Below are 16,694 nucleotides of genomic sequence, written 5' to 3'. Positions count from 1 at the left end.
AGAATGTGTATATGTGAGTGTGTAATGTGGTAGGTTCGGTTGCACTTCGAGCCTGACACGCATGTTAATGGTGTGCTGTAAGAGACGGATTGGTGAGATGCAAACTTCAATATATTGAGAATCCAGTTACTTTCATAAAATAAATCTGTCCTAAACAAAGACCAGGTTATAACGATCTGGGTTCTTAATACCAACAATGATTGATCCTTGTAATGTTTGCTCAAATACATTACTAGCGTTCATACTGATACCTAAATGCTGCTTTGCAGTTTCCTGTGTTTAAAACAACGTTAGTGGTTTTACTGAGAAATAACTAAATGACATTATCATCAGAAGAGAAGGGTTTTGTTATTCAAGACCATTTTAGTCCTTGTACCCGAGTACACAAGTTGACAATACAGACACAGGCATAGAGTAATGGTTTAGTAATTAACCACCTAGAAAACATTTACTCGTAAGATTCAGGTTTTGGTTAAAAAAAAACAAAAAAAAAACAACAACTATATTGTAATTAATCCATATTATTGAAATGGAAAACATTAAGCCATATGACACAGAGTCTTTTACCATGCTTTTATCAGATCCTCAAATTAATGTCATAGAAAAGTGACGAATGATTTAACACATCCAAAAAAAAAAACAACCCAGAATAAAGATATTTCAGAGAATGTTGTAGTCAGTAAGTCTTTGTACTAGTAGCTACTGTTGTTAGTAAATACATGACGTCATCGGTGGGCGTTACAAAACACTGCAAATAGCCAATCAGCACAGGCACAGATCAACCAATTAGCAGACTCTGTTTTACAATCGCGTTTAATTTGTTACATGACACATTGTGTTGGATTTATCCCTGTGTAACTCAGTCATAGCGTACATTACAGCATGTTTAAACGCTGTGCAACAATTTGTAATCACTTGTACATTTACAATCACAACAAAAGCTTGACATAAGTTTCTAATCAACAAAGTTTGAATTTTTTTTTTGAAGAATTAAATGAAGTGTTCAAGCATATAGGTTTTACTATTGGGCACTTTGGTATTTTTTTCTGTAGTTAGTATTGGCAAAAAAAGGAAGTGATTACTGATTTTCATTAGCTAACTGAAATTAATACCACCGTTCATAATGATAAAGCAATCGTTTTTGAAATTTCAAATCAACCCTGCATTTTTTTCTTTTAGCAATGCAAATATTTTTTTTGTGTGTGTCAAGATTAAATTCTGATTTAGAAGGATGCTTCTCTCTCTCAAATTGTGACTAATTGTGAAAAGGATATCTGTAATCCATTTATGGAGCTCACATGACTATGCACATACTAATAAAATGCCTTGAGCAAATACTAAATTTGTTCTGACAGATTAACTTGCAACACTCGTGATAAAAAATAATAATAATGAAAACTGCACATACATGTAAGTAACAATGAATAAAAAAAAAAACATATCTACATTGTAAATGTTGTTCTGTTGTACTATGCTATATTGTTGCAGTTAGATAGTTAGATATGCCTGGCTTTTTGTGTTTATACAACAGGTAAAACAAAACCTAAGGCTACCAATATTATGCCCATACATATTGTGACTGATGAATAAGCATACACACATCCTTCCTCTTCAGTAATAACAGAGGCACTCACTACAGTAGGATAGTTAGTGGACAAATATTCTTCTAGCCAACTTCTATGCTTATAAAACAGCAGTTCTCATGGAAGACCTTTTAAAAAGCAACTGTTGTCAGTTCAAAAATAGTTTCCCTCTTCTCACTCCACTGAATGACTGCAGTCAGTTTATTCATCCATCTCTCCACTGGTCAGTATTTCATTTGAGCTCTTTAAAAACTGGCTATTGAGATTACAGATCTCTTAGTCTTCCTGCCCTAGGGAGTCACTTAGGCAGGAATGCCACAAACTGTTATTCCTCTGACATTCTTCAAAATTGGAAATGTCAGAAAATGGGGAAAAAATCAATTGAATCCAAGTATGGCCTGTGCTCAGATCTTCTCATCAGTCATTTCCAAGAATTGGGCACATACATCCCTGGAACACTCCCCTTTTTGGTTGAACAGGAACTTGTAATAGCTGCCATCAGCACAAATGGCTGGATATCAAAAAACAGAAAAAAAAAGAATGGTTACTAAGTGTGCATTTTCTCTGGCCATGAATGAGGTTTTCATAGCATTGTCACATCTAAAGGCTGCTAAATTAACACATAACTACTTTTTACCTATGACTGCATTGGGCTCCGTTCCAAAGGCACAGACGCAGGGTGAGCCAGATGGGACCTGGAACTTTGAGAAACTCCACTTGGAGCTGAAATACTTCGGTAGGAAACTGGCTGAGGCCAAACTGTTTAAAAGAAAGAAAAAACATAGCTACAGGTAAGAAGCAGTGAATCTATAAGGAGACACAGTTTTAAACTTTGCAAATGTCTTAATTTTCTTCCAAACCTTGATTGTTTGTTCCTTTTGGGATCTTCTGCAGCAAATATGTGGACTGTCCCATGGTCACTCGACACACAGATGAGAGATGCATCCTGATTGAAGTTAATGCTGCCAAAAAAAAAAAACCTCAGGTGCTAAATATGTTGCTTACTATACACACCTGTATGTGGTTTGGAGTCCTGTATCACAGCATGAAATAATCGACAACTCACCAATATATGTTTGCAGTCTGTGAACCTCGTCTTAACTCCTGTATTAAATGACCCGCAGACGTGTCAAATATTCTGATTAGAGTCCCCTGAAGAAATTAACAGCAAGTTAGACCATAAACAGACACTTTTTTATTTTTTTTTACAGAAAAGCATCTCAAACATATTCTTTAAATCATGATTGACTTATTTCGATGCTTTGTAGAGAAAAGAATTCAGAGCAACAGTGTTCAAAATCTCCTTGCTTCCACATCTGTCTTTAACCTTTTCTGAAGCCGTGGCTATCCGTGTGCCCTGGAGGTTGAGTGCAATACAACACAGAGCACCCTCATGGGCAGGAATATCCACCGGAGGCCTCTCTGTGTTTGCTAGGTCTACTATCTGCACATGTCCAGAGTGGGTGCCGGGAAATGCTAGCAATGAGTTGTTGCTGTTTGGACACAGAACACATAAACCTGCCAAGATAATCAAAAGACATAAACTGTACAACTATCTGAAAATTATTTTAGGGAATAAAACAAATGAGTATCTACTAAGAATTTAAAATTTATTAACTGAAACTTCATCAGAATCAGAATCAGAATCAAGTTTATTGGCCAAGTATGTTGACACACACAAGGAATTTGGTTCCAGCTGTTTGTGACTCAAGTACAGACATAAATAACACTATACTTTACAAACTATACAAGACAATGCAGATGAGATACAATATAGACAGAATGATTATTAAATATGAATATAGAATACGAACGATCAGTTACGTACATAAAGTGTGGGAGTGCAAATAACAATATTGTGCAATATTATGCCTATTGTACAATATATAGCAGCAGTAGTGTGTGTAACGTATACAAATGTTTTGATGACTGTGTCCTGATAATGCAGTACTTACAGATATGAAGCAGTGAATATAATTATATTGAATAAGTGAATATAACAGTAAATATAATCATACAACATACAAACATAACAATGAGCCTCCCGATATATATAAAAAATGGATTTGATGTAAAAACAAGTGGATATGAACAAATCCATTCTTAAATCATTTTAAAGAGTATTAACACAAACAATTGAAAACTCAGCATCAAATAGAAATAAGACTAGAAATTAAATTGGGAAAAGAGATATTCTTTCATATAACGGAAGGAAAAGTTAGTGTATGTCTATAGAAGCTGATATCCTGCCTTACTGGAAGTTTTAACACATGCTGCACTTTCACTATTTAGTCATTTTCAGTTCTCTTTTACAGAGTTTTGTGGATGTTGGCAAATGTAAATCACGCTTGGTAAGTTACACGTGATACCATTTACTAACATATTACATGAGTAAATCTAGTGGGAGTTTATAGTGTGGATTGGTATATAAAACACTTCCAGACCTGATAAATGAGGACCATTGAATATTTCAGCACAGTTGTTTTTTGTGTGAAATGGAGACGTACCTTTAGGGTTGTAGCATGTTTCAAAGACATGCAGCTGGTGAGGGTTGTGTGTAAAAGTGAAGACTTTGATCATTGAATCGAGGACCACCACAATTCTGGAAGCATAAAGACAGAAAATTCTCCAACTCCTCAACAATCAGAACTGAACTGCAGCACACCACATTTCAATACATCATCCAACTGCTGCTATAACATAACCTTCTTTGTTTACAATACTGTATTGTTGCACAATGTACTGTATAATATACAGAATGCACATTGGTCGTCGCTATTTTGTGTATGCGTCCTGAAATGTTTTGTATTGTTTGTTTGCACTGTCTTTTGTCTCACACTTTTTGCACCGATGAACTTTATGAAGCTAAGACAACTTGCTTTAAGTCTTTAGCTCTGTGTTGTTTTATGTAGCACCATGGTCCTGGAGAAATTCATTGCACTATGTACTGCGTCAGCTATATATGTTTGAAATGACAATAAAAGCTTATTGACTTGACTTGATTAAGATATACTACCAAAAATCCCTTATGCATCAGATATACTTAGGTCAGCTGTAGCTAAATATGAAATAAAGCACACGATTTAATACAGAATTTGTCATTTGCATCTAAATTACTGTACTCTCAGTTGGTTCTCATTCCCACACCTAAATTACCCCATCCTTTTTTAGGACAGATGGGAACTGAAAAATCTCATTTTCATTTCATAGAATAAGCATTTATTTTATATTTTTATATTACAGTACAGTATTGGTGAGCCTTGCTGACATGAACTTAGGTTAACTAAAGGCTAATATTAGATGCTGGCTGATTCAAAAATTAACTTGCTTCCAGTTAGTTTCGATGTTAAATGTAATTAATTTTATTTTGGTTTAAGGTTTGTCACATATAAATGAATATAGTCTTCTAAAATATGAGGTAAATTACGAATTTACTTTCGATTAAAATTGTACCCAGTTCACATTTTGTTGCTATACTGACTGAATAAATGTACGAAATAAACCTTATTTTAATACTGAGGAAAAAATGATTGTTATTGTTATTAACCATAATATCACTCTAATCACGCTATTTTTTATTTGATGATGTGAGCAGGCACATCAGTCATGTAAAGAGCTACAGTCAGATGATGATTCAATATAGACTGATTCTTAGTTGTATGACTTGCAAAAGACTGCTAGAGATTCTTGTTCCTGACTTCCTGATTCTTGACTTTAACATGATTTCAAACTATAAAAAAGTGTGAATAAGATCTTTCATTAAACTATCATTTAAGTATAAATAATATGTTCAGAACAGTGTGGAAGTGTCAGATCACATACTGACTAACAGTTATTTAAATATACTGAATTCTTTAAAAAGAAGAAAGAAACAAGGTAGAACTGCTGACTAATATCCCTCATAAAAATTGCGTTTAAAATATTTATAAAACTGTAATGCTGTAGGATGCTGCAGTTTCCTCAAGTGAAGGCACAGAGCCTGAGAGAGCAGGAAACAGAAATCACATTAATTTCCATGTTTAGGGTAAAACCACGGAATCAGATGGTTAAATTAACTTAAGCTCTACACAATGCAGAACAACCCAACTCAAATCAGACAAAAAGAAAGCTGTACGAAATAAATTCCCAACTTTATTAACTAAAAAATAAGAAGTTTTTTCTTTTCTAATAAGTTGACAGGGACTTTAATAGTATTGATGAAATGAGAGTGGAAGGAATGTTTGAAATAATGCATGAAATTATGGTTTTTAAATTAAAGCCAAATACCTGTCTCTTCGTAGCTTAACAGCTTTGACTTCTGTGGAAAACTCGATCTCAATCACTGTCTTTTTCTTAAGATCATCCCAGATCATAACTAGTTAAAAAAAAGAAAAAAGAAATAAACAACAATTATTGAGGACCTATGATTTGCAATGGCCTTTTTAAAATCAAAGTCATTTATTTCTATTCATTTTATTATCTCAAATTCAAATTCATGTCTGGTCGGAGGATATGTGCAGACCAGTGTAACATTTTAAAAGTAAATAATATCAATAAATGATACAAACTGTGATAAATCTTTAGTACTTTTAATAATAAGTAATAAGCGATACTGTGAAGATAGACTGAACTTAGGACACAGATACAGAAGTGGTTGCCTCAGGCATGTAAACACACATCGGTGTTCTTTAAAGACGCTTGGATATCACCGCACCTTTTTTTAATTACTAATTTATTCGAATTCTGCATTCTCAAAATTGTTTTTGTTTCTAAACAACTTGGAATAATAATGTGTTTGTGCATGCTCCCCAAGTCTTCAGAATAAAAAAAAATAAATACACTGCAATATTCTGCAAAACCTCTACACACAAATGCACAAAAATTAATTCATTATACTGAACGCCACATGAATTTTAATGTGCCGAGTTATACAATATGCTAATTTACCCATATTATGCAAGAGAACATACCTTTATTAGGTGGGTACTTGGGTTTCTTGCCACCTCCGACAAGAGCAAGGTAGTTACATCGAAAGAGCATCTCAACGTGCCCAACTCCACCCTCAAGAAACTCTGTGAGCCAAACACAACTTCCATAAACTTCACAGGACCAGCAGTTTATGCTCTATCAAATGACAGCAGTCCATGCTATCATGGTTCACATTTTTTAAACAATAACTCATTGCGTCTCACTAAGTTATGCATAACAGCTGTTATGTTTAATGTAGTTAAAATGTAATTATGTATTTTTTGTAGCAGTCCTAGTTTCAATCTAGAAGTGCTACATCATGCTATATTTTGAACAGAGTGGACAATATTTCAGCCCACTTGTTTCAATATTTCAGCATTTGTTGCGTCTTTAAAATCTAATTGTGTTAAAGTTGTGTCAACTGTATGTGATCATATAATCACAGCAGCATGTTTATATGACTAAAAGTATGTGGACATCTGACAATTGCACGGATATATGCCCATTCCAAAACCATGGCAGTTAACACCTTTTAGTATTATAATAAATAAGTTCATACTAAAGATGTTCAGTAGGGTTGAGGTCAGGGCTCTATGCAGGACACTCAAGTTCTTCCACTTTAAACATGCCAAACCCTGTCTTCAAGGACTTTGCTTTGAACTCAGGTGCATTGTCATGCTGGAACAGGTTTGGCCCACATTAGTTTTAGTTAAGCAAAATTTTAATGCTACTGCACATAAAAAAAATTGTGTGATTCTAACTCGATTGGAACAGTTTGGCGAAGAACCGCATATAGGTGTGATGATCAAGCATCCACAAACTTTTGGCTATATAATCTATTTGCATGTAAGAATTATTAAAACATCACAAAGAAAGCACAAATTTAATGCTCCACACCATAAGCTTTAAGTTCATGAAAATATCACATTAAATATGAATCCAGATAAACCAGCAAACCTGTTCGAGGCCATTGTACCAGCTGGACATACACCTGACTGTAAGACTCGGCTGTAGGTAAAATGTTTCTTAAGTCTTATACTTGCGTCATCCCTGTATAGTGCTACATCTGAGACTATATCTTACATCTATCCAAATGTAGGTGTAACGTAATATTCATATAATTGAAATAAGCTGTCTCTGCTGCAACATGAAAACTCAGACTGTCCGACATCCTAATCCACCCTCTGCTTCGTTGAGCGCCTCTGATGATATTTTGTTTGCATACTAAAATTTGCATATATTTACTCCACACTTTCATTTTTCTTTTTTCACACTAATTAAATTTTTTGTCTCTTTGCCTCAGCAGACATTTTTAATCTATTAGTTGGAGCAAGTAATTGTAAGTTTGTCACTATAACAACACAAATTTTGTGGCAAATATTTTTGCGATAAAATTGGTCTGTGTGTATGTGCATTGTAGATGCTGGGAGTAGCTACACCTAGTTGTAGTTGTAGACCGTGCAACAGGTGTAAACATTTATCACAAGATCGAACATAGCTAAGCCTTTTGTGGCCAAACTTTTTTCATTTTAATTTTTTTTTTAATTTTAATTAATTTATTTATTTATTATGTCCAGCAGGTGCAAACAGCCAATGATTTTAAGAAACACACACACATTATTCATGAGCATTTTGAGCCTAAAAATTGAGTCACCAACCAAAAATTTAAATTAAGATCCACCCAGGCTAAGAAACATGGAGAGGAAAAAATTATTTTAAAATCTCACAACTGCTAAAAGCAGCTTACTTAAGATACTTGTGTGTGTATTTTAAGTGATCACACTGGAAAATCATGTGCTGGACTGCAGACTAAGTTGTTAACTTCCTTATGTAGCCTTCTACATACCTTTAAGATAACTGTTAAAAGGATTTAAGTTTGATATCGCCTTTTTTACGCGTTATCTTTATGTATATATCTGTAAAAGTAACAGTGATCAGGTTAGTGATCTGTCAGGTCACATGTCAATCAGCAGCAATCACCTTGCTTTTCTTTTTCTTTAAGAGGATCTGTGTTGTACACCCTGAAGCCATTTTCCATCCCACATGCAAAGCATCCTGTAAACGAAGGGGAAAAAAGATTAACAAGACTATAATTTTGTGTTTCGAAACATAATAATGTTAATAAAACAAGTACATCTTAGGGAGCCGTCCTAAAATAAATGATAATAACGTTAACATGAGATATCGTTAACATTTTCCAAGTAAACAAATATTCTTATGTTTTGCACCATAATATCTTTCAACTTGACAACGAATATTCGAATATACATATTCGGTATATAAACAAACCAATTTAGCCAGCTAGCAAGCTATCTACTTAGCAACCCGAGAAGTGATCGAAGTGTCATTAAAAATAAGATAAAGACAACTTTAGCAACCGTTATTTTGTCATCTAGCTACTTTAGATGCTCAATAAAACAAGCTCAGATATAGCCATCGATCCAAAATACACATCTAACTTCGCTAAGTCGAGCTCAAACTATTAGCTTCCGTGCTAATAAAGCTACCACTGGCTGTCGCCTTCACAGCATAGCGATGGAACCAGGAATTAATTCACCAGGAACAACACGAAAAATATCCTACCATGATCTTGGTTGAATCCAGCATAAAGAAGTCCATTTCCGTGTGGGTTGGATGGTAGTAAATTCATTGTTCGTGGAAGATATTTAGCCCGAAACTGTCAAAAAAAGAGACACCATTCCTCTAACCAGACTCTATAAGATATGGGACGTACACCCTTTGCTGTATCACCAAACGCTCATGTCCTCCTTTGCTCTCCCCCTTTCTTCACAGGAAGCTTAAAAGATCCACAGGAAAAATAATCAAAGCGAGCAACGGATTGGAGGTGCTTTTTTTAAGAATAGCTAGCCACCAAGCCTATAACTAATTTCAGTCAACTGTCCCTATTTTAAAAGGACGAAATAGACCTGTTTCGGTTTTTATGTAGTGTTAAAGCAGTATCGAGTTGTTATTATTGTATGTAGATTTATTTGTACGCCCCCCCATTTTTTCATCATTATTTTCCCTAAATATTTTCCAAGATAGACCAAGAACCTACAAATATTATTAGTATGTTATTATTAAATAATAGTATTGGCATTTGCTGTGTACTAAACTGAACGTGAGTAACTAGTGTAATCACTCTGCCCCAGTGGCCTAATGGATAAGGCACTGGCCTCCTAAGCCAGGGATTGTGGGTTCGAGTCCCATCTGGGGTGAACTTTATTTCTAAATAGAAAAAATCAATACAATGCAGAATTTTAATTAAAACTTACAGAAAATATGCAGCACTTAAATTGTCTATAATAAGTGGCAAATAAAACCGCTTTAGTCCTAAACAGATATATGGATCAGTGCGATGACTGAATGTATGATATATATAATACATAAAGAAACATGGGATTCCTAGCAGAGTGGCGCAGCGGAAGCGTGCTGGGCCCATAACCCAGAGGTCGATGGATCGAAACCATCCTCTGCTAGCTTTTAATTTTCTATTTAATCATTATTTTCTATTTAATCATTGTTTTTATACTCAGGCCACATCCCAAGTGTATTTACGGTTCATTATCACCGTACTGTATTTGAATACACATTTTATCATATCAAAACATTAGCCGTTTTCCTTATTTGCCCCCACACGTATTTCTATGTTATTAGCCACAAGGGCGTCACCTATTGCTTAGGTTGCGCTTTGGGCTAAGCAATGAGGCGTCTGACTGAAGAAGACTGTAGAAGGTTCGGGTTCCATTGCGGATGTTTGAAAGCTATAACTGCCCGAAAAGTTGCAACTTAACAAAGAATATGACGTCTAACAATAAAAACTTAAACAGTCCTAAACATATATTCGATAAAAAAAAAACTTCTGGGATGTGTATCTCTCTGTTATGAATTAACTTATAATAACATATAGAAACCAGCAAGCCTGCATCACAACTATGTTTGGGACGCTGTATTCGAGTACATATCTTCAAGCTGAATATAAGCCGTTTTCTCTTTCTTTTATCTATGTTATAACCTATTCTATATTCTATTCTATTCTACTCACAAGGGAGCACATTGTTGCTTAGCTTTCAATTTGGCCCAATGGATATTGCCAATATAGGCTATATAGCAGAGTGGCGCAGCGGAAGCGTGCTGGGCCCATAACCCAGAGGTCGATGGATCGAAACCATCCTCTGCTAAATTTTCTATCTAATCATTGTAAATGGTTGTCGTCTAGTGTTATCTGTTTTTTTTTTTTCAGTTAACCCTTGTGTAAATGACAGGTTTTATTTTTAAATCATGCTTTATATGCGTTATGATTATATATGATTATAAAACAGAAAGAAAGAAAGAAACAGAACAGCTTGCCACTGGGACCCTTAAATAAAAGGACATCTTTGTACCTTATTTACATTTTTTACATTACCCTTCATCCTTTGCACCGTCATCCACCATGTTTGTTTCCCGTCTTCACCTGTCTGTTCACCCGGACTCTATTTATACTCATCACCACTGTCTTCACTCATTGTCGGTTATCGTCTTTACTACGTTGTATGTATGTGTGATTTACCTGCTCCTTATTATTAAAATGACATCTTTAACGTCACTATTCGTCGTCCTCGTCTCTGTCGTGTACATACAGTGACACATACTTGATATTATGTAGAATTGGCAGAGTTAAACATGCTGTAAAATCTCAGTTCAACATTATCTTTATTCTTATTTGAAGGGTTTTGATAACACACTTGTTAAAACAAAAGACGTTATAAAGGAGTTTATATAACGTTTGTCAAAGCAGCTATTTTTCCTTATAATCCTTTAAATTAAAACTTGCTAATTTTCAACAAGAGCAACAGGCAAATCACTGAACTGATACAGTAACAAATGTAAATAATTATGATTTAATGTCTTATCAACGTATGAGTGTTTAACTCAGTTGCATTAGTTTTTGAAACAACTGATGGAGCGAAAGAAACATTTCAAAAATATAGCTGCAAGCATGCGATGGCGGGCCTTCGCACGTTTTTTCATCGCTATACGGTGCCTTCCAGAAAACAATGCACGGTGGGCAAGTGCATCAAGTGGGTAAATATTAGTGGACTATTTTATGTTGTTACTGACCCATTTGGGGACTGTAGGTAAATGAAACCCCACATTTTAGACAAATGGGGGCGCTAGTGAGCCACTTAAGAGACACACCTTTGTCCACACTTAACAGCCGACAAATGTGATGTATGTGTCAAATTTCAAGTTAATCTAAGCACGCCAAAAGCCTTAAATATGCCTGAAATAAAAGTAAACTTTGACACGATGCCATGGCAACAGTATTTGAGATATCAAAAATCCGTTAGCAATTTCGCATCTGCAATATCTCTGCATCATGGTGGCCAAGTCTGGTCTCAATTGCATGAATCCCCTAGGAGGAGGAGTATTTAAAAGTTTACCGCATGCAGCTGACAAAAAATCCACCTTTGTGACTGACACACTTCCTGGGGCCTGTTGGTGGCGCTAGGTCTGAGATTCACATTAGGCACATCGATGCGATCGGAATCCTTGGCCGAACATACACACAGCGTGTCATCCCAATAAGACATTTTTTGCTTTAGATATTAGACACTTTCTGTTTCTCTGAATTCGCCATAACTTTGTCGCCTCGCCATGGCAGCACCGTTCGAGATATCAAAAATCCCTTCGCAATTTAGCAAGAGCAATGTCTCGGCATCATGTTCACCACGTTTGATGTCAATCGCATGAATTCCCTAGGAGGAGTATTTAAAGGTTCACCGGATGCACTTATGAAACAATCCAAAATGGCCGACTTCCTGTTGGGCGGAGCTCATAGTTTAGAGCGCGAAAGTTGTTCGGGTCGATGAGATCTATATGCGTACCAAACTCTCGTACATGTGCGTACATAATTGCCCGATCTGTGTTTGTTTGTTTTTGCATTACAGGGGGCGCCCCTGTACAGAGCCCCCCTGCCACGCCCGTAATCCAGCCTTTGCCCGAGCCTGGCGTCGCACGACTCTGATGTGTGTGCCAAATTTCAAGAGTTTTAGAGCATGTTAAGGGACCCCGATTGTCCAATGTGTGTGGGAAAAAAAAATAATAATAATACTCCCGAGGAAAAACAATAGGGCTTCGCACCATTCGGTGCTCAGGCCCTAATTATGCTTTTTTTGTAAGTTTTTGTAAGTTGATGAAGATTAGTTTATTAACTTTATATCTTTAAGACACGTAAAACACCCACGTTTACACATCAATGCCTGTACTGGGTGTTTTAGTTGCAAAACGTAAACGTAAAAAACGTATTCAACTAAAGTTATGATTACAAAGAAATTTCCAAATGTGTTAAATTGATTGTATTTATATCTGCCGGCAGCGGCGGGATGAATGAATTTACGTCATTATGTCAGGACGTAAAAGATCTGGTGAACTGGATTATTGAACTGGTTCATTAAAACGAACTGTCCAAAAGAACCGGTTCGCGGAAAAGAACCGAACTTCCCATCACTAGCTCATCGTAACCGAATGCTGGACCGCGGGTGCGACTCGAGCTACAGTACTGAGCAACCGGAGACCCTACCATTAAGATGTTTAGCGCGCCGCTGCATTTATGATGTACATATAACATTTCTGCTTTCTGTATAGCAGAGTGGCGCAGCGGAAGCGTGCTGGGCCCATAACCCTGAGGTCGATGGATCGAAACCATCCTCTGCTAAATTTTCTATCTAATCCTTGTTTTTATACTCAGTGCACATCCAAAGTGTCTTACGGTTCACCATCACCGTAAATAGTGGAGGGGTTATAGCACCGTCTATTATTGTGTCCTTACAGAATTAATGCGGCAAGGAACTGCAGCTTAAAGGTAGGGTCTCCGATTTTTGCGCAATGCTGAGTAAAGGGGCGGGTCTTGTCAATATTGGCGGAGAGAGTGTTCAGTGCGCATGTGTGACATTAGCAGAAAGCGGTTTTAACATTGACATGGAGGATAAAAACAAAGAAAAAAAGCGAAGAAAGGCTTACGATAAGGCAAGAAGTAGGACCCGTGTTAATGCAGGACCAGCTTTCCAGCGCTGGAGAGAACTGAAGGAGATGGAAGTTGGCCGCATATTCACAGATTCGAGTTTCCCGAGTCAACAACTCCTGAGCTAAACGCTGTTACTACAAAAATAACGCCTCTTTTCTATCGACGTAATGTAGAGAGGCAGCTACAACAGCGTTTAGCTCAGGAGTTATTGACTCGGGAAACTCGAATCTGTGAATATGCGGCCAACTTTACTCAAGATGCTTTTTTCCTTCTCGATAGGTGAGCAACGTTGGTTTTGCTTTGTTTCACAGAACTAATATATGCCGTCCTTTGCATGATTATGCTTGTGTCATTTTTGCTTGTTTGTTTATCTGCAATCGTATTGTTCTTCCCTTCAGCTATGATAAAGCCAAATTTCTTTCCATTAGTTGCCTGGGTTACGTATGTATGCGTGGGGGCGGAGCTATCAGTACAGGGGTGGGACCCATTTGGGTTAGGGACGTGTTTGTTTTGGTGATTTCAAATGTCAACGTTGGCTTTCAAAACTCGGAGACCCTACCTTTAAGATGTTTAGCGCGCCGCTGCATTTATGATGTACATATAACATAAAGAAAGAGTTTTCTGTCTAGCAGAGTGGCGCAGCGGAAGCGTGCTGGGCCCATAACCCAGAGGTCGATGGATCGAAACCATCCTCTGCTATCTTTTCTATCTAATCGTTGTTTTTATACTCAGTCCACATCACAAGTGTCTTACGGTTCACCATCACCGTAAATAGTGGAGGGGTTATAGCACCGTCTACAGAATTGATGCGGCGTTAGGCGGACAGTACTGTTATTTTCAGCCAATACAAAACTAAGATATTATTAAGAAATAATATTCATAATTGTCCTCAGGTGACCAGCAAGCCTGAATCACTGCTGTGTTTGTACCCTGTACCCTGTCTACCTCTCTACCCTGTACCCTGTGTTTGGGACGTTGTATTTGTGTACATATCTTCAAGCCGAATATAAGCCGTTGTCTTTAATTGCACCCACACGGATATCTATGTTATTACCCACGAGGGAGCAACAAGGGTGCCAATACTAAACTAAGAGACCAATTAAATACTATCTAGAATTGACCTCAGGTGTCCAGCAAGCCTGCATCACTGCTCCTAGGCTCCCTGATGGAGAACGTTGTGTTTGGGACGTTGTATTTGTGTACATATCTTCAAGCCGAATATAAGCCGTTTTCTTTATTTGCCCCCACAGTGATATCTATTATCACAGTTATTAGCCTGCCAGTAGCTTAGCTTTCACGTTGACCTAATGGATAAGGCGTCTGACTTTGGAGAAGAAGGTGGCGGATTCGAGTCCCGTGGGGGACGTTTGTTCACTAAAAAGTAAAACTGCATGGAACTGTTGCATTCTTTACAAACAATATGACGTCTACCAATAAAAGCTTAAGCTGTTTTGTCGCTCTGCTGAATTTATGATGTACATATAACATAAAGAACGCGCTCCCTCTCTAGCAGAGTGGCGCAGCGGAAGGGCCCATAACCCTGAGGTCGATGGATCAACCCCGTCCTCTGCTAACTTTTCTATCTAATCGTTGTTTTTATGCTCAGTGCACATCCAAAGTGTCTTACGGATCACCATCACCGTAAATAGTGGAGGGGTTATAGCAACGTCTATCATTGTGTCCTTACAGAATTGATGCGGCAAGGAACTGCCGCAATTTTACAAAGAATGTGACGTCTAACAATAAAAGTTTAAAGGTAGGGTCTCCGATTTTTGCGCAATGCTGAGTAAAGGGGCGGGTCTTGTCAATATTGGCGGAGAGAGTGTTCAGTGCGCATGTGTGACATTAGCAGAAAGCGGTTTTAACATTGACATGGAGGATAAAAACAAAGAAAAAAAGCGAAGAAAGGCTTACGATAAGGCAAGAAGTAGGACCCGTGTTAATGCAGGACCAGCTTTCCAGCGCTGGAGAGAACTGAAGGAGATGGAAGTTGGCCGCATATTCACAGATTCGAGTTTCCCGAGTCAACAACTCCTGAGCTAAACGCTGTTACTACACAAATAACGCCTCTTTTCTATCGACGTAATGTAGAGAGGCAGCTACAACAGCGTTTAGCTCAGGAGTTATTGACTCGGGAAACTCGAATCTGTGAGTATGCGGCCAACTTTACTCAAGATGCTGTGGTTGCTTTTTTCCTTCTCGATAGGTGAGCAACGTTGGTTTTGCTTTGTTTCACAGAACTAATATATGCCGTCCTTTGCATGCTTGTGTGTCATTTTTGCTTGTTTGTTTATCTGCAATCGTATTGTTCTTCCCTTCAGCTATGATAAAGCCAAATTTCTTTCCATTAGTTGCCTGGGTTACGTATGTATGCGTGGGGGCGGAGCTATCAGTACAGGGGTGGGACCCATTTGGGTTAGGGACGTGTTTGTTTTGGTGATTTCAAATGTCAACGTTGGCTTTCAAAAATCGGAGACCCTACCTTTAAGATGTTTAGCGCTCCGCTGAATTTATGATGTACATATAACATAAAGAAAGAGCTTTCTGTCTAGCAGAGTGGCGCAGCGGAAGCGTGCTGGGCCCATAACCCAGAGGTCGATGGATCGAAACCATCCTCTGCTAACTTTTCTATCTAATCGTTGTTTTTATACTCAGTCCACATCCCAAGTGTCTTACAGTTCACCATCACCGTAAATAGTGGAGGGGTTATAGCACCGTCTATCAGTGTGTCCTTACAGAATTGATGCGGCTCAGGCGGACAGTACTGTTATTTTCAGCCAATACAAAACTAAGATATTATTAAGAAATAATATTCATAATTGTCCTCAGGTGACCAGCAAGCCTGAATCACTGCTGTGTTTGTACCCTGTCTACCTCTCTACCCTGTACCCTGTGTTTGGGACGTTGTATTTGTGTACATATCTTCAAGCCAAATATAAGCCATCCATCCATCCATCCATTTTCTACCGCTTATCCGGGGCCGGGTCGCGGGGACAGCAGTCTAAGCAGGGACGCCCAGACTTCCCTCTCCCCAGACACTTCCTCCAGCTCTTCCGGGGGAATACCGATGCGTTCCCAGGCCAGCCGAGAGACATAGTCCCTCCAGCGTGTCCTAGGTCTTCCCCGGGGCCTCCTCCAAGTTGGACATGCCCGGA

General features: G+C 37.7%; 1 protein-coding gene and 1 non-coding gene across 2 annotated transcripts; one reads left to right on the top strand and one right to left on the bottom strand.

The window, feature by feature from the left end:
- Positions 1–795: 795 nt before the first annotated feature.
- Positions 796–9,410, bottom strand: wdr45b (WD repeat domain 45B). Its single transcript, XM_060861256.1, has 10 exons — positions 9,114–9,410; positions 8,511–8,585; positions 6,533–6,634; positions 5,850–5,937; positions 4,091–4,185; positions 2,911–3,101; positions 2,650–2,735; positions 2,444–2,545; positions 2,221–2,342; positions 796–2,094 (listed from the first exon to the last, which is right to left on the bottom strand). Exons 1-10 carry the CDS (start codon positions 9,178–9,180, stop codon positions 1,988–1,990), a joined length of 1,035 nt encoding a protein of 344 aa, XP_060717239.1. The 5' UTR covers positions 9,181–9,410; the 3' UTR covers positions 796–1,987.
- A 265-nt stretch (positions 9,411–9,675) lies between these two features.
- On the top strand, positions 9,676–9,748 carry trnar-ccu (transfer RNA arginine (anticodon CCU)). Its single transcript has one exon. It is a non-coding gene; the product is annotated as a tRNA-Arg (tRNA).
- The last annotated feature ends 6,946 nt before the right edge of the window (positions 9,749–16,694 follow it).

Source organism: Tachysurus vachellii, chromosome 2 (genome assembly GCF_030014155.1).
Source record: "Tachysurus vachellii isolate PV-2020 chromosome 2, HZAU_Pvac_v1, whole genome shotgun sequence".
Taxonomy (NCBI): Eukaryota; Metazoa; Chordata; class Actinopteri; order Siluriformes; family Bagridae; genus Tachysurus; species Tachysurus vachellii.
Note: the sequence above shows the minus strand (reverse complement) of the source record. Positions and strands in the feature narration are given on the sequence as shown.

What these genes read in the sequence shown, in the direction of transcription:
- wdr45b (XM_060861256.1), bottom strand. Translation starts at nt 9,180, where the DNA reads ATGAATTTACTACCATCCAACCCACACGGAAATGGACTTCTTTATGCT. An exon ending in TAAAGAAAAAGAAAAGCAAG is followed by an intron (nt 6,635 to 8,510) that starts GTGATTGCTGCT and finishes TTTGGCTCACAG; the next exon opens with AGTTTCTTGAGGGTGGAGTT. An exon ending in CAAGTACCCACCTAATAAAG is followed by an intron (nt 5,938 to 6,532) that starts GTATGTTCTCTT and finishes TTTTTTAACTAG; the next exon opens with TTATGATCTGGGATGATCTT.